Raw genomic sequence first — 22,775 nt, 5'->3', positions numbered from 1 at the left:
AACTATTAGCTGCCCTCCAGCCCTTCAGCCACCACTTTCCTGCTGCATGATATGGGCTTTGTTTTTTGAAACATGGTTTCATTTTGTAGTTTTGCCTGGAATGTGACATGTGGACCAGCCTGGCCTTAAATTCTCCGAGATTTGCCTGCTTCTGCCTGCCTAGGTCTGGAGTTAAAGGTGTGTGCCACCACCGTGCCCAGCATTTTTTTTTTTTTTTTTTTTTTGGAGTGGTAGGGCCTTGATGTGTCTACCATGCTGGCTTTGAGGCAAACTTCCCATACTCCTGCCTCAGCTTCTCAAGTGCTAGGATTGTGTGTGAGCTACTATGCATAGATAGCTTGGGCAAACATTTCATTTCTATTTTTATTTGTTGACTGTGAGGGGAGTTGGGGAGTGCTTGCATGCACACCTTGGTACCTGCCACAGTATGTATGCAGGATTCAGAGAACTTGAAGCACTGGGTCTTCCTCTATGTGGGCCCCAGGAACAGAATTCAGGTCTTCAGGCTCCATGTAGATGCCCTGACCTCAAATAAAAAAGGAATTCCCGAGTTTCCTCTATAACCTGACCACGCTGAGTTGGGCCTCTGAGTTGCGAGTATAGATGCCACCAAGGGACTGGATCACTGCAGATTTGCACGCCCATCTGGGAACGGCCTAAACCCTGATGCCATTTCACAGGACCCATGGGGATCGATGCTCTAAGGTATCTTGTTGGTCCCGTTTTTATTTTTGTTTGCCTAGAACTTTCTATGTAGACCAGGTTATCCTCTAACTCACAGAGATCTGCCTGCCTCTGCCAACCAGGTACTGGGATTAAAGGTACATGCCACCACATCCAGTTCATTTTATTTATTTATTTATTTATTTTGAAACACACTCTCTTGTAGTCCAGGCTGGCCTTGAACTTGTGATCATCCTGTGTTCAGCTGCCTAGTGCTGTGTTAAGAGGCATAAGATACCAACCTCCACTGGTTTTTGATGCACAGCTCACTGTAACCCACACTGGTCTTGAGCTGTAGTGGCGATCTTCCTGAAGATCACCTAAGGCGACAGGAATTAGAGGCATTAACCAAAACACCAGGATATTATTACAAAAGTCCCTCTCCTGCTTTCCAGTCCTAGGCCCTAAAACCACTGCCTCACATGCTGGGAAAGCACTGTGCCCTGTGTATCTCCACTCAAACTTTGGTGATTTTTAAACCCATACTCTCTCTATCGAGAGCCAGGTTAATTCACGCAGTTAGTATAACAAAAGTTGTATTTCATATGCTGAGGGTCATCACATAAGGTTCACACTCTAAATTCCTAACTATAGTCCTAGGCCTATCTCCCCAAGGCTCCTCATCTGTCGGCCCTGTCTTAGCTGAAGGTCAGGTCCAGCCTCTAACAGAAATCTCGGATTCAAGGGTCAGGATCCTGGGGAGACTCTCCACCCACAGGGCAGGTCAAGGAGGTGTCTCCCCAGATGTGCAGAGCAGAGTATTGATTGCTGTTGGTCTCTGCTGATCCATGTCCAGTAGTGTCTGGGTTATCCTGAGTGAGGATGTCCCTGGGTTCTGGGTATGAAGTGCAGCCTTGGTGTAGCTGGGCTCCTAAAGCTACTTTTACCTGTCTAAAAGGCATTTTTTATTATGCTCATTACCCTCTCCTTTCCTTTATTTATTTACATGTATCTAGCATGGGTGTACATTAGTATGAGCGTGGAGGTCAGAGGACAGCTTCCAGGAGTCAGTTCTTTCTTATCTTATGGGCCCTGGGGGTCGAACTCAGGTCATTAAGTTTGGCAACAAGCACCTTTGCCTGCCGAACCGGAACCATCTTGCAGCCTCCTCTCTATCCACCACAGCCCAGAAGAGCTGGAGGCAGTACTGGTTACTTTAGGGCATGGCAGACACTACCAATAGAGATCCCAGCACTCTTTCCAGCCAAACTGAGACCTAGTTTCCCAAGGCCCATAACACAGCCCACCCTTCAGAGTCACTACCAACCGCTTTGGGTTGTTTTGTTTTGTTTTCCGTTTTTAAGTGTAAGGGTGATTGTATCATCTAAGTGCAGTGCCTGGGGCCGGAAGGTGTCTGATCCCCAGGACTGATTGGAGCTACAGATGGTCATGAGCCACCATGTGACTGCTGGGAATCAAACCCTGGTCCGTCCTATGGGAAAACAGCTGAGACATCTCTCCAGCTGTCTTGATTTTGCTATAAGGTACAACAGAGCCTCAAGAATTTAAGGGATGCGTTCAAAGACATCAACTGAGTGTCAAAGCCAAGCCAGCCTTAGTGACTGTCATCTCTCAGAGAGAATACTAACTTATTCTCCAGTGCAGAGAGACCAGTGCATTTGAGCTCTAGTGCCAGCTGATGCTGTGTGACTCAGTAGGTTCCTTGCCATCTCTGAGCCTGAGTTCTCACCTGTCTTAACAGAATTAGCACCTGTTTCTAGGTGGGGTAGCCATAGGAGCTTCAAAGCTGACCCAGCACAAAACCATTACCCTGCTAAACACAGATTCTGCCTGACATTCGGACACACACAATTAATCCCAGGATTCTGGAGGCCAAGGCAGGTGAATCTCTGTGGTCAAGGGCAACTCAGTCTTCACTTTGAGGTCCTGCCTCCAAATAAACATGATATTTTGAGGGGCACATTTTGTAAATGATTGTGTGGTTTTACAGTGTGAACTTTATAGAGAGCAACATCGTGTTCTAGTGTCAAGCCTGGACACACCTGTTAAGTATCAAGCTGAGTTATATAGTGAATATAAACTTAAGAAGTGCTGAGTCGCTGGGCGGTGGTGGCGCATGCCTTTAATCCCAGCACTTGGAAGGCAGAGGCAGGCAGATTTCTGAGTTCGAGGCCAGCCTGATCTACAGAGTGAGTTCCAGGACAGACAGCCAGGGCTATACAGAGAAACCCTGTCTCAAAAAACTAAATGAATGAATGAATGAATGAATGAAAGAAAGTGCTGCATGGAGGGGGTGGGGCTGAGTGGAAGGGGCGGGTCTCACACTTGCCTGGTAGTGTGAGGCTCTAGGTTCAATTCCCAGATCCCAGTAAACAGATAAAAACCACCAAACTACATTAAGCAATGCAAAAAATACAGTTACAATATGCATGACCAGGTCAGAGCAATGGCTCAACAAGTGCTTGCTGCCAAGCCTGCTGACCTGAGTTCAATCCTCAGGACCCACATGGTAGACGGAGAGAGCCAATTCCAAGTTGTCTTCTGACCATCACATAAATTAGGGTGTGTGTGCACCTACACAAATATTCTTATTACAAGTGAGTAAATAAAATAATAAAAATTAAAAATCAATAAATAAAATGTGGTTAGAAGAATATTTGAGGTAGGGCATTACTATTGACCCTGGCTGGCCTGGAACTCCCAGAGATCCGTGTACCTCTGCTCCTGAATGCTGGGATGAAACATGTTTGCCAACATCCTCACTCCAAACTTTAATAAAATAAATGTTTAGAAGCATCCATGAGCAGCTTTGTTTTCCTAGGGTACATGGTTTGATGCTTGAAAATCAATTAACATAATTCATAGCACTACCCTATTAAACATAAATATCATTTAATAGACTAGGTGTGGTGGTCCAGGCTTAGAATCACAGCTCTGGGGGACTGAACCAGGAAGATCACAAGTTCAAGGCCAGTGGAGTTGTTATCCCAGCATCCGGAGATGGGGCTGCAGTATCAGGAGTTCAAGGTCATCCTTGGCTGTATACTGAGCTCCAGGTCAGTCTTCTGTACTTGAAATCCTGCCTCAAAACAGGGGGAAAAAATCTAAGTGTGGCTACCCATAACTTTTGTTTGGTTGGTTTTGGTTTTTCAAGACAAAATTTCTCTGTGTAACCCTGGCTGTCCTGGAATTCACTCTGTAGACCAGGCTGCCCTCAAACTCAGGGTTTCTGGTGCCTCTGCCTCATGAGTGCTGGGGTTAAAGACATACCAAGCCTGGCTTGTCACACACCTTCAATCCCACTGCTTGGGAGCAGAGGCAGGTGAATTTCTGTGAGTTACAGGCCAGTCTGGTCTAGAGAGAGTTACAAACTGATCACAGAGAAACCCTGTCTGGAAGAGACAGACCAGCATGGCACAGAGAGAGAGGTGAGGTGCCTGACTGGTGGCTTAGGAGTTAAAAGCACTTACAGCTCTTACAGGGAACCCAAGTTCCAGCACCCATGTCTCACACCTGCCTCTGACTCCAGCTCCAGGAGATTTCTGACCTCAGCTGGCATCTGCACTCACACACCCACACACAAACACATAATTTAAAAGAATAAAAATAAATCTAAACAGAATAAAAATAAATGTGTTAGCTCCATGCCTTCTAGGGCTACAAAGCAAAGCCCTGTCTCAAAAAAGCCACCTTTACCCCAAAAAACTTCAATAGCTACAGAAAATGAGTCAATAAAATTCAATATGATTCTTCAAAGCCGTGGCAGGACAGGCATTGTGAAGCATGGTTTTGATCCTAGCTACTTGGGAGTTTGGGAATTTGCAAGATTAAGGACACCCAGACAGCTTAACAAGGTCCATGTCAGAGCCTAAGCGAAGGCTGGGACACAGCTCTGTTGATAGAGTGCTTGCCTAGTGTGCTGTGGTGGTATCTGCCCCAAATCCCAGCACTCAGGTTCAGGAGTTCAAGGTCACCATGGGCTACTTTGGAGTATAAGAGACATTGGCTCAACAAGAAAACAAAATGGCTAGAGAAATAAGGCAGTGTGGTGCACTCACCTGGCATGTATGAGAACTCAGGCTCAAGCCCTGCTGAAAGGGGAAATCTAGGGGGGAAATCTCCTTTGTTTTTAACTGCTGGGAGTCAATCAGAGCCTGGCTCACACTGGACAGGCACACTATTCCTGAGCTACAGCCCCAGCAGAAAATATTCTGGGTTCTTCTTTTCTTTCTTTAAAATGTACTATTATCTCTGTGTGTGTGTGTGTGTGTGTGTGTGTGTGTGTATGTGTGTGTTAGAGAGTGGAAGAGGGTCGTAGGATAACTTCAGAACTTGATTCTTGCCTTCCAGTGTGGGACCTGAGCCTGGGGATCAAACTCAGGGTGTCAGGTTTTTGAGGCAAGTGCCAATGAGACATCCTGCTGGCTCATTTCATCCCTACCCCCACCTTTTTAGGTGGGACCTCATGTAGCTTAGGCTGGCCTTGAACTCTCATTTAGGGGAGGATTATGCTGAATCTCTGGCCTGGGCTCCTCAAGTGATTTGGGGCTGTGTGTGCCGTCACCACACCCACACCCACCTCCAACTTCCACACTAAACAACCTTAACTGAGTGAAGCTTGTATAGAAAAAAATTTCTCAACTGCAGTGTAAAATTGTTTAGTATTTATTTATTGTATGTGAGCGTGTGTGTGTGTGAGCATGTGTGTGTGTGCCATGGTTCGTGTGTGGTGGTAAGAAGACGATTGCGGGACTGGAGAGATGGCTCAGCAATTAAGAGCACCGACTGCTCTTCTAGAGGTCCAAGTTCAAATCCCAGCAACCACATGGTGGCTCACAAACATCTGTAATGGGATTAATGCTCTATTCTGGTGTGACTGAAGAGAGCAATGGTGTACTCATATACATAAAGTAAATAAATAAATCCTAAAAAAAAAAAAAGAAGACAATTTGCAAGAATGGGTTCTCTTTCCACCACGTGGGTCCAGGGGCTCGAACTCAAGCTGCCAGGCTTAATGAAAAGCACATTTATCTGCTGAGCCATCTTGCCATCCCGAGGGGCAGAATATCTGTAGCTAAACTGATTATGGGCCTGTGAACTATTTGAAACATTTATTTGTCTCTTTGTTTGGGGCTTTTAAAAATATTTATGTATTTTGTAGTTATGTGTATGTGTGTGCTTGTGTGAGTTTATGTGCACCCAAATGTGTGGGAGCCCATAGACGCCAAAAGAGGGCATCAGGCTCCTTGGAGCTGCGGTTGCAAATGACTGGGAGTGGGTGCTGGGAATTAAACCCCGGTCTCTGCAGAGCAACCACCGCTCTCAACCCCTGAGCCATCCATCCCTCCAGCTCCCTGTGCTGGGCTTTCTGATACATGGTCTGACTGTGTAGCTCCAGTTGGCCTTGAATACATGGATCCTCCTGCCTTGTCCCCTACATGTTGGAATCACACACAACATACGGAAATGCCATCCTGCCCAGTGCTCTCCTCTTTTCCTTTTGGAGCCAAAGTCTCACCATGCATCCCTAGCATGCACAATGGCATTGAACTCACAGAGATCCATCACCTCTGCCTTCCTAGTGCTGAGATTAAAGGAGTACACCACCGAGACAGGTGGTGATCTGAGGCCAGCCTGGTCTACAGAGTGAGTTTCAGGCCAGCCAGGCTACACAGAGAAACCCTGTCTCAAAAAAACAAAACAAAACAAACAAAAACTGTGCACCACTACACCCCAGATAGCTTTTTAAGTATTTTTTTTCCATTTTTAAAAAAAGATTTATTTAAGCCGGGCAGTGGTGGCACACGCCTTTAATCTCAGCACTTGGGAGGCAGAGGCAGGCAGATTTCTGAGTTCGAGGCCAGCCTGGTCTACAGAGTGAGTTCCAGGACAGCCAGGGCTACACAGAGAAACCCTGTCTTGAAAAAACAACAACAAAAAGATGTATTTATTACTATAAATAAGTACACTCTAGCTGTCATCAGACACACCAGAAAAGGGCATTGGATCCCACTACAGATGGTTGTGAGTCGCCATGTAGTTGTGGGATTTGAACTCAGGACCTCTTCCAGTCAGTGTTCTTAGCCGCTGAGCAGCCTCTCCAGCCTTGTGTGTTGCTTTCACAGCAGGGGTAAGAACCCTCGCAATGAGCTTCTCATCTCCACAAAAGGTGACAGATACAGTCTAGAAATGAAGGAACAAAGCTGGTATTCTTTGCAGATGTTTTTTTGTTTTACAAAAAAAAAAAAAAAAAAAGAGAAGAAGAAGAAGAAAAGAAATTCAAATCAAAATCATGGAGAAATTGTGGGAGCAACAGTTAATAGGAAAATTATGCAGTAAGGAAATAATATTGACACACTCAAGATGGGAATTGCTTCTAGTGAGAAAAGAAAAATAAATTACATTAGAGAAGGGATTGGCTTTGGCTTTAACACTACTGAAATTGTTACATGTCAAGGGGTTTGTTTGTTTGTTTGTTTGTTTGTTTGTTTGTTTTGACAGGGTTTCTCTGTATAGCCCTGGCTGTCCTGGAACTCACTTTGTAGCCCAGGCTGGCCTCGAACTCAGAAATCCACCTGCCTCTGCCTCCCAAGTGCGGGGATTAAAGGCGTGTGCCACCATACCCGGTTACATATCGAGTTTTTTGTCTGATGTTGGTTTCTTTTTTCTTCTCTCACCCTCTTCAATACAGGGTCTCACTGTATAGCTCTGGCTAATCTGGAAGTTGATATATAGACCAGGCCAACCTCCCAAGTGCTGGCATTAAAAATGTGCCCTGCCAGACAGGCTATGACTACTTTATATGAAGAGAAGTGTTCTGTTATTATTCTGAAAATAATAGGCTGATTTTAGGAACTTGCTTGCTTATATGAACAGCTGCCTACTTTCTCTTGCTATAACACAATACTTGAATCTGAATACTTATTAAGAAAAGAGGGGCCGGGTATGGTGGCGCACACCTTTAATCCCAGCACTCGAGAGGCAGAGGCAGGTGGATTTCTGAGTTCGAGGCCAGCCTGGTCTACAAAGTGAGTTCCAGGACAGCCAGGGCTATACAGAGAAACTCAGTCTTAAAAAAAGAGAGAGAAAGAAAGAAAGAAAGAAAGAAAGAAAGAAAGAAAGAAAGAAAGAAAGAAAGAAAGAGGGAGGGAGGAAGGAAGGAGGGAGGCCAGCTGGTGGTGGGCATATCTTTAATCCCAGTACTGGGGAGGCAGAGGCAGGAGGATCTTTGCAGGGGTCCTGCCTCGCTTCCCCAGGGTAGGATTATAGACACGTGCTACTGCGTCAGCAACATACAGGTACTACTGCAACAAAGCAGACTCTCTTGGCTTTAGAGGTTGAAAGTCCAAAAGCAGGTGAGCCTATCTGGTCATCCTCTGGAAGGCCTTCTGACTAGGTCACAGAGTGGCAGAGAAGTGGGAAAGGAGAAACTGGAGGGTTTCTCTCCCAATCCAGGAGGCCAACGGGCCATCCCTGGGAGCCTGTGCTAACCCCCTACTCTGAAGGGTAGGAAAGCAAAGAAGGAGAAGAAACTGCTGAGTTCAAAAGGGACAGGCACATGGGATGCTCTTTCTGCACAAAACCTAAAGGGGCTTGCAGCTTAGACACCCTCCTGTTCCAGCTAGGCCTGGGTTTCACCCAGCACTCTTCTCTGAAAAAACCTAGTCTCAGTCTCCCCCCCTTCTCTTCTCCCCTTCTCCCCTTCTCTCCATTCTCCCTCTCCCTCTTTCTAAGATTGTTTTTATTTATGTATGCACATATGAGTGTAGTACCTCTGGAGGCCAGAAGAAGACATCAGATTGCCCTGAAGGCAGAGTTAGGTGACTGAGGTGCCTGACAGAGTCTGGTCCTTCACAATAACTCAAACTCTCTGAACCGCTGAGCTTTGTTCTTCACCCTCAAACAACCCGCCCTCGCCCTCGCCCTCGCCCTCGCCCTCGAGAGAACTGGCCAGGGTCCCTGGAGAGCACCAGTCTCTTCCAAGGTAAACACTCCCTGCCAATGACCTAATTACTTCCCACTAGGTCTCATTTCTTAAAGGTTCTACGACTTCCCAACCCAGCCACACTAGGACCAAGACCCAGCACACACACTCCAGCCAAGGTGGACCGAAGCTCACGATATCTGTGGACTAGGGGTCAGACTCTGGTGCTCACCCATCTTAGGCAATGGCCCCACCACTGAGTCGTAGCCCCTGCCCATACACCGTATTATGGTTAGGTTCTGAGACAGGCTCTGGGGTGTGGTGGCATACTCCTACATCCCAGCACCTGGATGGTAGAGGTAGGAAAATTGGGAGTTCAAAGTTGACCTTGGCTACATAACAAGTTTTAAGACTAGCCTGGGTTATGTAAAACCATGTTCCAAAAAAAAAAAAGGCCAAGTTCTCACTAAACGTTTAGCCCAGGTCTCCTGAGTGCTGGGATTATAAGCATGTAAGACACTTATAAAGCATTTATTTTTTTTTGATTGATTCAAAATGCATTAGCTTTTCATTTTGTTTGTGTATATGTGTGGTACACTTGTCACAGTCTTCTAGTGGAGTCACAGGACGCTTTATGTGGCAGTCGGCTCTGTCTTACTGGGTTATGGAGACAGAACTCGGGTCTTGAGGCTGGCATGAAAACACCTTTACTGCTGAGCTGTCGCTCCAGCTCCATAAATAATTAAAAAAAAAAGAAAGGAGATGAATGCCGGGTAGTAGTGGTTCCAGGACAGCCAGGGCTACACAGAGAAACCCTGTCTCAGAAAACCAAAAAAAAAAAAAAAGAAAGAAAGAAAGAAAGAAAGAAAGAAAGAAAGAAAGAAAGAAAGAAGAAAAAAAAAGAAAGGAAGGAAGGAGATGAATATAGCCAGGAGGCATGGTGGTGAACCTATAATCTTAGAACTCAGGAGGCAGAGGCAGGTAGATCTCTGTGAGCTCAAGCCAGCCTGGGCTACAGAGCCAGAGGACCTCCAGTCAGAGAGACCAGCAAACAAAACCCAGTGGAAACCGTGACCCTCTTTATCAACAAAGTCCATGTTAGACATGTCTAATCCATCTCCAAACCCATCTTTCCTGCTCTAGCCCAGTGATGGGGACTGGGCGGTGAGCGGGTACGACCTGTTTTCTCCAGCAGATACTGGGGGCCATGGAGTCTCAGGTTGGGGGGGGGCCGGCCGGCCCGGCCCTGCCCAACGGGCCACTCCTTGGGACAAATGGAGCCACTGACGACAGCAAGACCAACCTCATCGTCAACTACCTACCCCAGAACATGACACAGGACGAGTTCAAGAGTCTCTTCGGCAGCATCGGGGACATTGAATCCTGCAAGTTGGTTCGGGATAAGATCACAGGTGTGGCTCTTTCTATGTGTGGCCCCAGGTGGGAAGCAGGGAGGAAGTGGCCTCAGAAAAACAAGTGTGACCTTGGTGGGATATCTCAAGATGATTGGAGCCAAGTGGCTCTCTGGGGAACACACCACCACGAGGAGGATAAATGAGTGGGAAGCTGTCCAGTGGCAGGGTTTGTTGGGGGATATTAGGCAGACTAGGGAAGTCACTCTTCTGATCCTCCCACAGGGCAGAGCCTGGGCTATGGGTTTGTGAACTACTCTGACCCCAATGATGCAGACAAAGCCATCAACACCCTCAATGGCCTCAAACTGCAGACCAAGACCATCAAGGTGAGTGTCCCCACCCTCTGTGACGCCTGCCCCTTACTGCTGTCCCTGTCCCTCCCCATCATTCCTTTCTGTTCCTGAAGCTTCCGGTCTGGTCCCTTGTCTTCCTGTTGGTTGCCTGGCTTTATCTCTTGGGGCTGTCTCCTCATTCATCAGTGTGAGAGATTCTTATATATTTTACTATTCTGCCTGTGTGTGTGCATGGTCACACATGTGTCAATGTATGAGTGGAGATTAGAGCAAACTTGTTGGAACTGGTTTTCTCCTTTCACCATGTGGGTCCCAGGAATCAAAATCAGATGTCCTCCTTGGCACCAGGCCTTTACCTGCTGAGCCACTCCCCTGGCTGGAGAATGCACTATCAACAGTATATCACACTTTCTTTGGAACATAGAGAATCTGCCAGGTCCAGGAGGTAGGACAGAGTGACCAGGACAACATGGAGAGACCCCCGCACTGTCTTTGTCCTGGAAAAGGGGGTGGGGCCCATCTGCCATCTGGAATCTAATTAGAGACTGGGGAGGGGGCAAGCTAGAATGGCCCCTCCCCCACCTTTGTACAATGCCCCACCCCCCATGGCCTCCCTTCTCAGCAGCTGCAGCTGGGACCATGTGAGCCAAAGTTCCCTTGGGAGAAATCACCATGGAAACCCCCCTCTCTAACTTGCCTGGGGGTGTTTGGGCTCCTCCCTTCAAATCTGCTCCAGGACCCCTGGGGAGGCCAGGCGGAGGGTGCCCATCTGGCCCCCAATTTGTCATGGGAACGGAAGCAGAGGGATCTTTTCCTCTCCCCAATGAGGAGAAGAGGAAGATGGTAACCCTGGATGAGCCTTTCTGTGGGTCAGCTTAATCCAGAAGCCCCAGGGACGTGAGGGTGGACCCTAGTGCCTGAAAGTGAATCTTCTGGTATGCGAAAGAATGGACCATGACTCTGTGGTGACAGACGGGACACAGTGTGTATGCAAGTGACTATTGTCAGGCAGGTCTGGATAACTATACTTTGAAGTATAGATCTGGGAGTGTGGCTCAATGGTAGAGTGCTTACCCAGCCTGGAGAGGCTCCGAGTTCCATCTACCACACAGAAATAAATAAATGAATGACTGGGGGTGGGGCATGGGAGATAGCCCAATTGTTTGGATTGTTTTGAAGACCTGAGTTTGATTCCCAGAACCCTAGTCGACAAGCCAGGTGTAGGTAGTGGCATATAACCTTAATCCCAGGACTTAAGACTCAGAGGCAAGCAGATTTCTGTGAGGTGGGGCTACCCTGGTCTACATAGCTAGCTCCAGGGCAGCCAGAGCTGTATGAGACCCTGTCCAAACAAACAAACAACCTTGGTGTCCTTTGCCTGTAACTTAGTACAGAAGGTGACGAGGCAGACCCCTGGCATTCTACCCTCACAGGTGGGCAGCTCCTAATGACTCTTAAGGTTAAACCCTGGCCAACACAGGCACACACCCTCATGCACAAGAGTTGAGGGTTGGGGTAACAGTCCTGCAAGAAACACCTATCAATCCAGCATGCACAAAGCTCTCCAGCACCACAGTGGGCACAGAGCCTGGGATCCCAGCATTCTAGAAATGGCAACCAGAGCATCCTAAATTGGAGATCATCTCTGGTCTCATAGCAAGTTCAAAGCCAGCCTGGGCTACGTGAGACCCTGTCTCAAAAGACAAACAGCAACAGAAAAAGTGACTATGTGTGTGCAGACCCTGATGTTAATGCGACACTACACTTCCTGTTGTGGCTTCCAGGATACTTTGGGGGATGTGTCTGTTGGAATAAGATATTTGGGTGGCTTGGTGTGGCTGCCTGTGTCTCCTGTGCAGGGTATGTGGCCCTGTGTGCTGTAGGGTTGGTGCAGGGTTAACCCTGATTGCTTTCTTCCTGTAGTTCTGGAGGACCAATATTCCAAGCATGGCAGTGACTTTTATGATACTCCATAGCTAGTTTTCTCACCAGAACTGTGTAGCAGCTGAGTCTGTGTCCAGTGATCATGTCCATCATGTCTAAATTGTGCCCTGGCAGATTTGTGCCAAAATGTTTCCAGCTACTTGGGCGCCCCAGGTCCCATCCTGGTGTGGAGTTAATGAAGAGCGTAGCCTATACCTCCCCTCAGACACCACACCCCAGAAGAACAAAAACAGGGCAAGTAATGGCTGAGATGATGTTGTATGGTGAAACTGTCCCTGGGGAGAGGAAGCATGCGCGGCTACTCACCCCCAGTAGACATCCCATGACAGACCAAAGTATAGCACCACCAAAGTCCAACTTGGGGAGCCATGAGTCCTATTGGGGTTCCTTACAGGAATATGGGGGAGGGGTACGTACAGGAGCAAAAGTGACTCAAAGATAGCTGCATCACCAAGGCACACCCCAGCATGGGTGACAGCTCACACAAGCTAGGGAACCTGGAGCACACTGCTTGGCTTATCAGAGAGTCTTCTTTGCAGTCTGTTATGCTGGTCTCAGAGGGATTCTCAGCTTTTAGTACTTACTCTGGCAGGAAGAAGCCGGTGAATCTGGTCGGTTTCAGGGACTTCCTGAAACTATGTTGAGTTATTTACCTTCCTGCTCTAGGAGCTTCCCTGCAGGATGGAATGTTTCACTGTTGGGCAGAACCCCACCCCTTCCTCCTTCTCTTCCATTCTTCCTGCCCCTTTTCTGCAATGAACCCTGAGCCTTGGAGCAGGTGACTACAGATGTCCACCTGTGGCTGAAAAGTAGGCCACCGTGCCAGAGCAGCAGCCCCGTGTTCTCAGGAGCTTCACCAGGCGTTATGAGTTGAGGCTAATGAAGGTGATCCATGGGTGTAAACACACACTTAGAAGGCAGTTTGACAAGAACAGTGGTTCTCAGACTTCCTAGCGCTGTGACCTTTTAATACGTTTCTTCATGTTGTGGTGACCCCAAAATATTGTTTTCTTGCTACTTCATAACTGTAATTTTGTCACTGAGTCGTAGTGTAAATATCTGATATGCAGAATATCTGATATTCGACCCCCAAAGAGGTCACCACCTACAGGTCGAGAACCAGTGATCTAGAAAAAAAAACCATACAAGTTGCTTCCCCGTTGGGACCTAAAACCTCCTCAGGCAAAGGTTTTTGTCCTGGCTTCTAGTATCCGATAGGAACTCTCTTTTGGAACGGCCTTAGGTCCAATTGGAAGGCTATTGGTCTCACCTAGGACCGGGGAGCCACTGCGGCACAAGCGGGCACAAGGAGGTGCTGTCCGCATATGACCGCATGCAGGAATGTTGGTGGCAGCTCTTCACTGACAGCCTGAACGTGGCTCCTTCAGGCACTACAAAAGCCAGGAGCAGGTCGGGGTGGGGGTGGGTGGGGTTTGTTCCCTTCAGTCCCAGCTTTATTTTCCTGCATCCTACAATCAAAGCAAGCACATTCGCACTTGCTCTGTCCTCAACAAGAGGGTGTAACTTTCAGGTCCAGACATACAGCCAACTGCAGTAGCAATAGTTTTTATGGTTTGTGGGGCCACAGGGGGCTTCCCTGGCCAGCAACTCATAGGAAGATAGCCCACCCCTGGCACTGGGGTTTTCATTCAGTAAACTTACGGTGTCTAAGAGTGTTCTTTTTCACCCACGTAGCATGTTTTTGGTTTTTTTTTCCCTTTCAATGAACCCAGCTCCAGTAGGGTTGTAAACTAAGTGGGGGAAATACTACACCTAAGCTGTGGCTCTGATTTTTCTTCTTTGTTTTGTTTTGTTTTGTTTTGAGGCAGTGTTTCTCTGTGTAGCCCTGGCTGACTGTCTTGGAACTCACTCTGTAGACCAGACTGGCCCTGAACTCACAGAGATCCTCCTGCCTCTGCCTGCCTCCTGAGCGCTGGGATTAAAAGCATGCACCAGCACCTGACTATGATGTTTTTCTAAATCTGCAAAACACTCGGAGGGAAGCTTTATGTCATCTCTTTAATAAAACCTTTTTTCAGAGACTGGGCAGGAGGACACGGTGACATCCCGAGCCACCATCCCATAACAAATGGTGGGTTACAGAGATGACATTGGGGAAGCTCTCTGAAAGTCTGTTGTTACCTGTCCTCAGCAAGTGTCAGGTGATACCAGATGTTCACAACTAAGAAGATACTAAAGTCAGACATGAGCAAGCTCAGGTGCAGCGTGGACGCTCCATCCATTTGTATCAGGTGCTTGCTCTACAGCTCAAGGTTGGCTGCAAAGCACGCATGGGAGGCGCTCACTTAATTAGTTCCTGTAGCTCCCAGTCATCCTCTCTGAGACAGTATGTTTCCATACCAGGAGCTCTTCCCTGGAGCCTCCCTACATTTCTCCACACCCGATAAACTCAGTGAGCCTGATCTGCTCAGACCTACTCAGGGACAAAAGTGGATGTGGCTCTGTTTTCACCCTGGTGCGCCTGACCCGCTGGCTCCTTGCATCAGACAGGCCCTGGGTTGGCATATGACTGTAGTCTCTCTACTCATCACACCTGGATGCTTGGGGAGTTTGTGGCTGGACAAACCACCTCCACCTCTGACGTAACCCTTGGTGGAGAGAAATGAACCCTCCTTAGTCTGGGGGAGAATTACTGGCCCTGGGACAGGCTTGATCGTCTCCACCTGTATCGTGCTAGCACAGGCCTGGGAACGGCTCACCAGGCTCCTCAGCACCCACTCTGGCTTCTATCAAGTCTCCTTAGCTCCAGCTAGACACAAATCCTGGCGCCTTTGTCTTGGAGTAACTGGAGCTGAGCTGTTTCTCTCCTTTTCCCTTTTACTAACTCCTCCTGGCTGGTCTTTTCCTTTGGATGCAGGTCTAAGTTGCTGGGACCTGCCAAAACATTTCCTCCTTTATAAAGATTTTGCCCACCAAAGGCCTCAGTGAAGCCACTGAAACCCCACACCAGCCTCGGACTGACCAGATAGAACTTTTCCTTAGTTCCTCCATGAACATGGGTAGGTCTATCCTGCTCAGTGAGCTGAGGTTCAAACACAGCTTTCCTCTCTCCCGTCTACGTCCCTCCGTTCCTGATTATTTATGGGAACCTCAGAAGGAGATAACCGCCTACTCCTAGAGGTGCTGATGAGGGTCCATCTAGGCTGATTGCGCTCACATGGCCTCCAGTCAGCTGCCTTTGTCTGAAGGAGGAATGGGACGTTACACTTCTCACTTTTCCGCCTCCACAGCAGTCATGATCCCGTCTGCTCCCAAGTCCCACAGCCACACACGCCAGGCCGGCACAGTCTTTTTCACCACGTCCTCCAACTTCACAGTGTTTCCTGGTCACTCTGTAAAGGCCCCATCTATACGCCAGGTCTCAGATCTCCCTATTTCCCATACTAAAGGTCAGCCTTGAGGGGCATCTTCTATCTCATCCTCTCCTTCATCTGACTTATTCCTGGATCCAAGGCTAGCAGGGAAACCCCGGCACCTTGCCTTTCTTGTTGCAGTTGTTCCTTTACACAAACAACCTGCTTGGCCACCATCTTACCTGCGGATCCATTTCTGATCACACACACATCAGCCAGGCCACCTCTACTGCACAAATATTAAAAGACTGTGAAATCTCTAAACTTCCAACTGTTTTCAGGGCATCTCCAGCTTCACATGGTGCCCCCCACCTCATCAAGCAGGCATGCCACCTCATACCACATAGACGAAGACTGCCGTGCTGAGATTCCTCCTACAGACATCCCTCATTCCGATGGCTCAGCCTTGGTGGCATGTCTACCACCCATGGCAAGAAGCACGCAACTGCTGTCATAGCAGCAGCGGCACACTACCACACACCACGTAGGAAAAGACAGCTCCCAAGGATTTCCCTCCCCATTTGCCCTTCTTTCTCAGCCTCAGCTGCACGCCACACACTCGCTCCTCCCCAACTCATCTCTAGTTCTGTCACTGATCAGGAGACAAATACATTATATGGCAAAACTAATCCTGGGGCGACACAGCACACACATCTACTAACTCCACATAGGAACCCACAACAGCCCAGAGTGAGAGTACAGCTTGGTGAGCCGATGCCTTTTATTGGGGTTACTTACAGGAATGTGCGTGAGGAGTTACAGGAGCAGAAAAGACTCAGACAGCTGCATCACCAAAGCCAACTTCAGCACAGTGACAGCTCACAAAGCTGGGAACGGGGGAGCACACTGCACAGCCTTCAGGCAGCTCAACAGGGTAGAGAGTGGCCTTTCTGGGGGCCTCGGGTGGTCTAAACCTCTTTCAGGCAGCTCAGCTGGTTTTTCTTCCAGGCAGTCAGTCTGGCCTCACAGTCTTCTTTACAGCTCTGTTGTGCCAGTCTCAGAGGGACACTCAGCTTTTTCTACTTACTCTGGCAGGAAGAGGCTGTTGAATCTGCTCAGTTTCAGGGACTTCCTGAGACTTTGTTGAGTTATTTATCCTCCTGCTCTAGGAGCGTCCCTGCAGGATGGAATGTTTCCATTTTGGAAGAACCGTATAAGGTTCTTGCTGCAAAAGCCTTAAGACCTAAGTTCAAAACCCCAGGATTCAGGAAAAGACTGGGGGCTGTGGGTATCTGTAGTCTCCTGCAGGGAGACAGGAAGTGGAAACAGGAGCCTCTCTGGAAGTCTTCAGGCCAGGTGTGCTGCTGTCCACAGCAGCAGACAAGACGAAGATGGGGAAGTAGGGGGGCCGAGACTGTGGCTGTCCTCTCTCACACATGTGCTGTGGGATTGTGTACCTATCTCTATACAGACATGAGGTGATTGATCCACCCTGTGCCTTATAGGACCTGAGACCTAAGATGCCACCCCTAACTGGGTGTGGTGGCACATGCCCACAATTTCATCATTCACGGCTGCAGTGCCTTCCAGGCTGTCCAGGACTACAAAGTGAGACCAAAAGTCACCATTCCAGTCCAGGTGTGATGCACACACTTCTAATCCCAGCACTCTGGAGATGGAGCAGGTGGATCTCTGAGTTGGATGTTAGTCTGGTCTACACAGTGTGCTCCAGACCCCTGGAGGTTATATAGTGAGACCCTGTCTTAACAACAGTCAATCAAAACCTACACACTCCCATGGTGGAGTTAGAAACCTCAAATACTAGGCTATAATTTTTGTTTATTTTTTGTGTGTGTGAAAAGAATTTTTTTTCTTGAGATGGGCTCTCCCCTGGCAGCCTGGAGCATGCTGTGTAGACCAGACAAGTCTGAAAGTCACATGGAGATGTGCCTGCCTCTACCTCCAGAGCACCACCACACTCGCTCACCTGGGGAGGATGGAGAGGGCTTCTCTCACCAGCTGAGTGACAGCACCAGTCCTAACTAGGTTTCTGGTTTAATTTCATAACATTTACGCATGTTTGTGTGTGGGGAAGCCAGAGGACAGCTTTTGGAGTCATTTCTCTCCTTCCACCCCATGAGTCTGAAAGATCAAACTCAGGTCACCAGGCTTGGTGGCAAGCCCTTTACCGGCTGCGAGCCATCTCAGCAGCCCCTAATTAGTTACTTGTAACGAAGCAATGCAGTCCCATAATGCCCCTCCCCAAACAGCCACCCATAATAATTGTTCCTATCTACCCCAGGTTCAGGGGTTTGAATAGAAGCAGCAGAAAGCAGACTTCAGCAGAAAGGGGGGAGGGGCGCTCAGGACCCTTCCACCACACAGACTGGTCACCCCATTGACACTTGTGGGCGGGGCCCCTGCACCGAGTCTCCAGGACATTGATAAAGACACAATGAGCTGGGGTTCCACAATACTCTGTAAACAGACTTTTCTTTTCCCCACTTCACAATACTCCCAGTGTCTCTCTCGTGCTGTGAATGTCTGAGCTGGTCGACTTGTGAGCAGCTGCAGGATTGCTGAGATGTGGCCTCAGCGAGGGCACAAATGGAATGGCCATATCTAATGTACAGATCTCACAAGCCAGAGAAGTCACCTGGAGATAAGGTCATCACTGGGGGCCAGGGAGAGGCTCCAGTAGGGTGACATGCGCTTGCTGCCCAACCTGGTGACTTGATTTGACCACATGGATTCCCATGGTGCAAGGGCAGAAGTGACACCCTGAGCTGTCCTGTGACTGCTACACATCAACCTTGGATAGCACACACATACACACATGCTAGAGAATCGGAGGGGATAGGAAGGATGTTTCAGATTGTGGACTGGCAGGAAAAGAGGAAAGAGTGTTTCTATGGGGTAGGGTAGAGACGGGGCCTCCGACTCACTCTGCAGACCAGGCAAGCATTCCATCTAATCCTGCAGAGTGTTAGTACTACAGACAGCAGCCATCAAGGCTGGCACGAAGAGACAGACTTCTAAGCAGCAAAAACAGCAAGAGCAATGGTCCTGAGGCTGGACTGCCTGGTCCATTTGGGGTAAAAGAAAGGAAGCAAGGGGGTGAGGGATGAAAGCTGAGAGGTGACCTTACTGCATTCGAGGTCTGTGGACAGAGTTCAAAGGTTGGAGCTGTAGTGAATTGGTCAGACAGTTTTCAAGAATGCAAGGGGCGGGGTGGGGGTGCAGTCCTCAAGCCACGCACATGCGTACCTGTGGCCTCAAGCTCACAGAAGTCCACTTGCCTCTGCCTCCCCGGTTTGTGCGACACCCCTGGCTTATCCAGAACTGGGCATGACCCATAAGTTACAACTGGATTCCTGAAGCCAGGAATCACCCAGTGTGCACAGGGACATTTAGATTTGTTTCTTTTTTAGATAAAAAAAAATATTAGTCAGGTATTCTGTTTGTTTGTTTTTGTTGTTGTTGTCTTTTGGGGGTGGTGGTTTTAGACAGGGTTTCTCTGTGTTGTTCTGGAACTCACCCTGTAGACCAGGCTGGCCTTGAACTCAGAAATCCACCTGCCTCTACCTCCCAAGTTTAGTCAGGCATTCTGGTACACACCTTTAATCCCCACATTTGAGAGGCCGAGGCAGGACCTCTGGACTCAAGTAAGGCCACCCTGGCCTACAGAGTGAGTTTCAAGACAGCCAGGACTACACAGAGAAACCCTGTCGAAAGAGAAAGAAAGAAAGAAAGAAAGAAAGAAAGAAAGAAAGAAAGAAAGAAAGAAAGAAAGAAAGAAAGGAAAAGAAAAGAAAAGAAAAGAAAAGAAAAGAAAAGAAAAGAAAAGAAAAGAAAAGAAAAGAAAAGAAAAATTTCATTATTATTAATTATTGGGGGGGTAAGCAGTCAGGCCTTTGGGAGCCATTGTCTTCTCCTTCCACCATTAGTTCTGGGGAACAAACTCAGGCTGTCAGAGTTTCCTGTAGAGCCATCTCCCCAAGCTCCTACTTTGTTCTTTGAGACAGGGTGACATGTGGCCCAGGGCACGCGGGCACGCTTGAACTTAACATACAGTAAAAGGTGACTTTTTCTCTGTGTAGCCCTGGCTGTCCTAGAACTCACTCTGTAGACCAGGCTGGCCTTGAACTCAGAAATCAGCCTGCCTCTGACTCTCGAGTGCAGAGATTAAAGGCATGTGCCACCACGCCCGGCAAAAAGGTGACTTTTAATTTCTGGTCTCCCCTACCTCCATCTGCCTGGCACTGGGGTGATGGGTGTGTATTAGCCTGTTTCTATGGTGCCACTCACTCAGCCCCAGTCCCAGGCCATGTGCTAAGCAAACTAGTGTGTGTGTATGTGGGGTGGGGGTGCATTTCTGAGGCTTGTCATTTTCTATGACCCTCACCGTCCTCTGACCCCGCCCAGGTGTCCTATGCACGTCCCAGTTCTGCCTCTATCCGGGATGCCAACCTGTATGTCAGTGGCCTCCCCAAGACCATGAGCCAGAAGGAGATGGAGCAGCTCTTCTCCCAGTACGGCCGAATCATCACTTCCAGAATCCTGCTGGACCAGGCCACAGGTCAGAATGCAGGAAGGGAGGGTGCACTGAGCATGGGTGTCCCAGGGAGGGGAGAGTCATGTGAGAAGGGACAGAGCGCCTGAGACTAATGCCCTCATACCCCTGGCAGGTGTCTCTCGGGGTGTGGGATTCATCCGCTTTGACAAGAGGATCGAGGCAGAGGAGGCCATCAAGGGACTGAATGGGCAGAAACCACTGGGTGCTGCTGAGCCCATCACGGTCAAGTTCGCAAACAACCCAAGTCAGAAGACAGGGCAGGCCCTGCTCACCCACCTGTACCAGTCCTCTGCCAGGCGCTACGCCGGCCCCCTGCACCATCAGACACAGCGCTTCCGGTGAGCCAGAGTCCCCAGACCCCAGGCCAGGTGCCTCAAGCCTGCAGCTCTTTCTGAGCCTGTTTCCTGCACAGAGTGGGGACCCGGGGACACCCCACCATCAGGAACATGGCCTAGTACATCAGGCAGGAGCTCAGTGCATGCTGGCTGCAACACTTGGCAACAAATTGAGGTCCAGTTGTGGCCTTCTGTCTCTTTCTCTGTCTGTCTGTCTGTCTGTCTGTCCGCCCGTCTGTCTTCCCCACCCCACCCCACCCCATCCCCCATGTCTTGGTTATGGTGTCTATTGCTGTGGTAAAGCACCATATTTAAAAGCAGTGTGAGGATAAAGGGGTTTAAGTTCATCTTACAGCAAGCAGCCCACCACGAGGGGAAATCAGGGCAGGAAGCTGGAGGTGGGGCTGAAGCAGGGATCATGGAGCACTGCTTGCTGACCTGCTGCCCATGCCGTGCTCAGCCCAGGCTCGGCTGCACAGCCACAGTGGGCTGGGACATCCCACATCAGTCAAGAAAACCCCTCAGTCTTGCCCGCAGGCCAATCTGATGGAGGCAGCTTCTTGATTGAGGTTTCTCTTCCTAGCTGACAAAAAACAAGACAGTAAGCAAAAAGAATGAAAAAACAGCCCGGACACCCCATCTCTCCTGTTCTTCTCCTTCTTTGTCTGTCCTGTCCTTTCTCCTCCATCTTCCTCTGCATGCGTCTGCCTTTTTAGCATCTGTGTGTCTGTCTCTCCTATTGAGCTACTCTTTTGGTCTTTCTGTCTGTCTGTCTTTCTGCTCCATGTCTCTGTCTCTCTCTGCCTGTGTGTTTCTCTTTCTTTCCTTTCTCTCTTTTTCTCTCTTTTCTCTGTCTCTGCCCACCCACCACCACACATGGGTCCAGCTGTGCCTCAGTTTCCTCGTGGATAATGCCACCACCAAAGGTTTCCTCTCATTGTGTCCTGGCCATGATCTGTGTGTTAGCTGGGTAGAGCGGCTTGTGCTGGGCCATTTTACTGAGAATCCTTCACCCCAGATGGAGAATGTACAAGCCCAAAATAAGACCTGAGCTCAAGATCCAGACTAGTCACTCTCAGGCACTCCCCAGTGGGCGATCAGTGGGAGCCCCTGGTGGACCTGGGATGGCCCAAGCTGCCCATCCCCCTGTAGACTGAGGAAAACCTCCCTGCCACCTTTGTAAGCCCTCCTCTTAAGCCAGAGAGATCTTAGCCCCTTCATCCTCTGGCAGGACCCGAGGGGGTAGCCTGAAGTGCAGGACAAGGACATTCAGCCTGGCGCCAGTAGGGATACTGAGAAGCTGTCCCAAATGAGTGAGGTTCCGTGCCAGGCAGTGTCCAGCCGGGCTGGGAGCAGTGGCGGGGGCAGGGCCCTGCTGAAGGCTGTGGGGGTGGGGAGGACTGGCTGTCACATCACAGGGAGTGGGTCATAGGCCACACTGACAGCTGCTTCTGCCTCCACAGGCTGGACAATTTGCTCAATATGGCCTACGGAGTCAAGAGGTAACAGTGCCCCGCCGTACTGTCTTCATCCCTCATAGCCCCTTCCCTTGGTGACCCTCCTCTAACACCCCCCACCCCCCACCCCCCGCATGTACCTTGTCTCTGGGACCGCTGGGTAGCCATTTCTGCCTGTCTAGGAGATGATAGCTCTAAGACTATGAGCAGAGCCAATGTCTCGAGGGAGCAGCTTTGGAAGGATCATGGAGGGCTGGCTGTTGCTTTCCACGGTTCTTCTTTTTTTTTTTTTTTTTAATAGTATTTTTTGAGGGTTTTAAAAAAACTTGTTTATTTTTATTTCATATGCAATGATGTTTTATCTGCATGTATGTCTGTGTAAAGTGTCAGAATCCCTGGACTGGAGTTAAAGACAGATGCAACCTGCCATGGCTTGCTGGGAATTGATCCTATGCCCTTTGGAAGAGCAGCCGGTGTTCTTAGTGGCCTGAGCCATCTCCCTAGCCCCTCACACATCTCTTTTTATTATCTCAACAAAATAGGCATTTGTGTCCCTAGTTCCAACATTAACCCTCTGAGAGCCACTGATAACTTATTGTTTTGGATGCTAGGAACAGGACCCTGGCACTTCTGCATACTAAGCCTGCATTGAGCCATGCCCCCAGCCCCTCACTGGAGGATTCTAAGCAGGGGCTCGATAGCCATTTCCTGAGCCCCAAACATCAGCTACCATTGTTGGCTTTCCTCAAATTCCGTGGAAGACTCCCTTGCCTCTCCACAATTGCTGTGAACCTTGAGCTCTTCCTAGCTTCACTCACAACCCTGCTCTGTGA

The 22,775-nt window shown here is 49.0% G+C and overlaps 1 protein-coding gene across 4 annotated transcripts in view; it reads left to right on the top strand.

Annotated features, from left to right (window-relative positions):
- Elavl3 (ELAV like RNA binding protein 3) overlaps positions 1 to 22,775 on the top strand; it is a 37,142-nt gene that overhangs the window by 5,486 nt on the left and 8,881 nt on the right. For 2 of the 4 annotated variants that reach the window (XM_006510022.2, NM_010487.2), the window contains exons 2-6: positions 9,801 to 10,020; positions 10,246 to 10,349; positions 20,000 to 20,153; positions 20,263 to 20,488; positions 21,949 to 21,987. In XM_006510022.2, the coding sequence (XP_006510085.1) occupies positions 9,801 to 10,020; positions 10,246 to 10,349; positions 20,000 to 20,153; positions 20,263 to 20,488; positions 21,949 to 21,987 (743 nt within the window). The remainder of the gene's footprint in view (positions 1 to 9,800; positions 10,021 to 10,245; positions 10,350 to 19,999; positions 20,154 to 20,262; positions 20,489 to 21,948; positions 21,988 to 22,775) is intronic. The other 2 variants (XM_030244064.1, XM_006510021.2) reach the window with 1 other exon arrangement.

The sequence above is a fragment of the Mus musculus genome, chromosome 9, assembly GCF_000001635.26.
Source record: "Mus musculus strain C57BL/6J chromosome 9, GRCm38.p6 C57BL/6J".
NCBI classification, from domain to species: Eukaryota; Metazoa; Chordata; class Mammalia; order Rodentia; family Muridae; genus Mus; species Mus musculus.
Note: the sequence above shows the minus strand (reverse complement) of the source record. Positions and strands in the feature narration are given on the sequence as shown.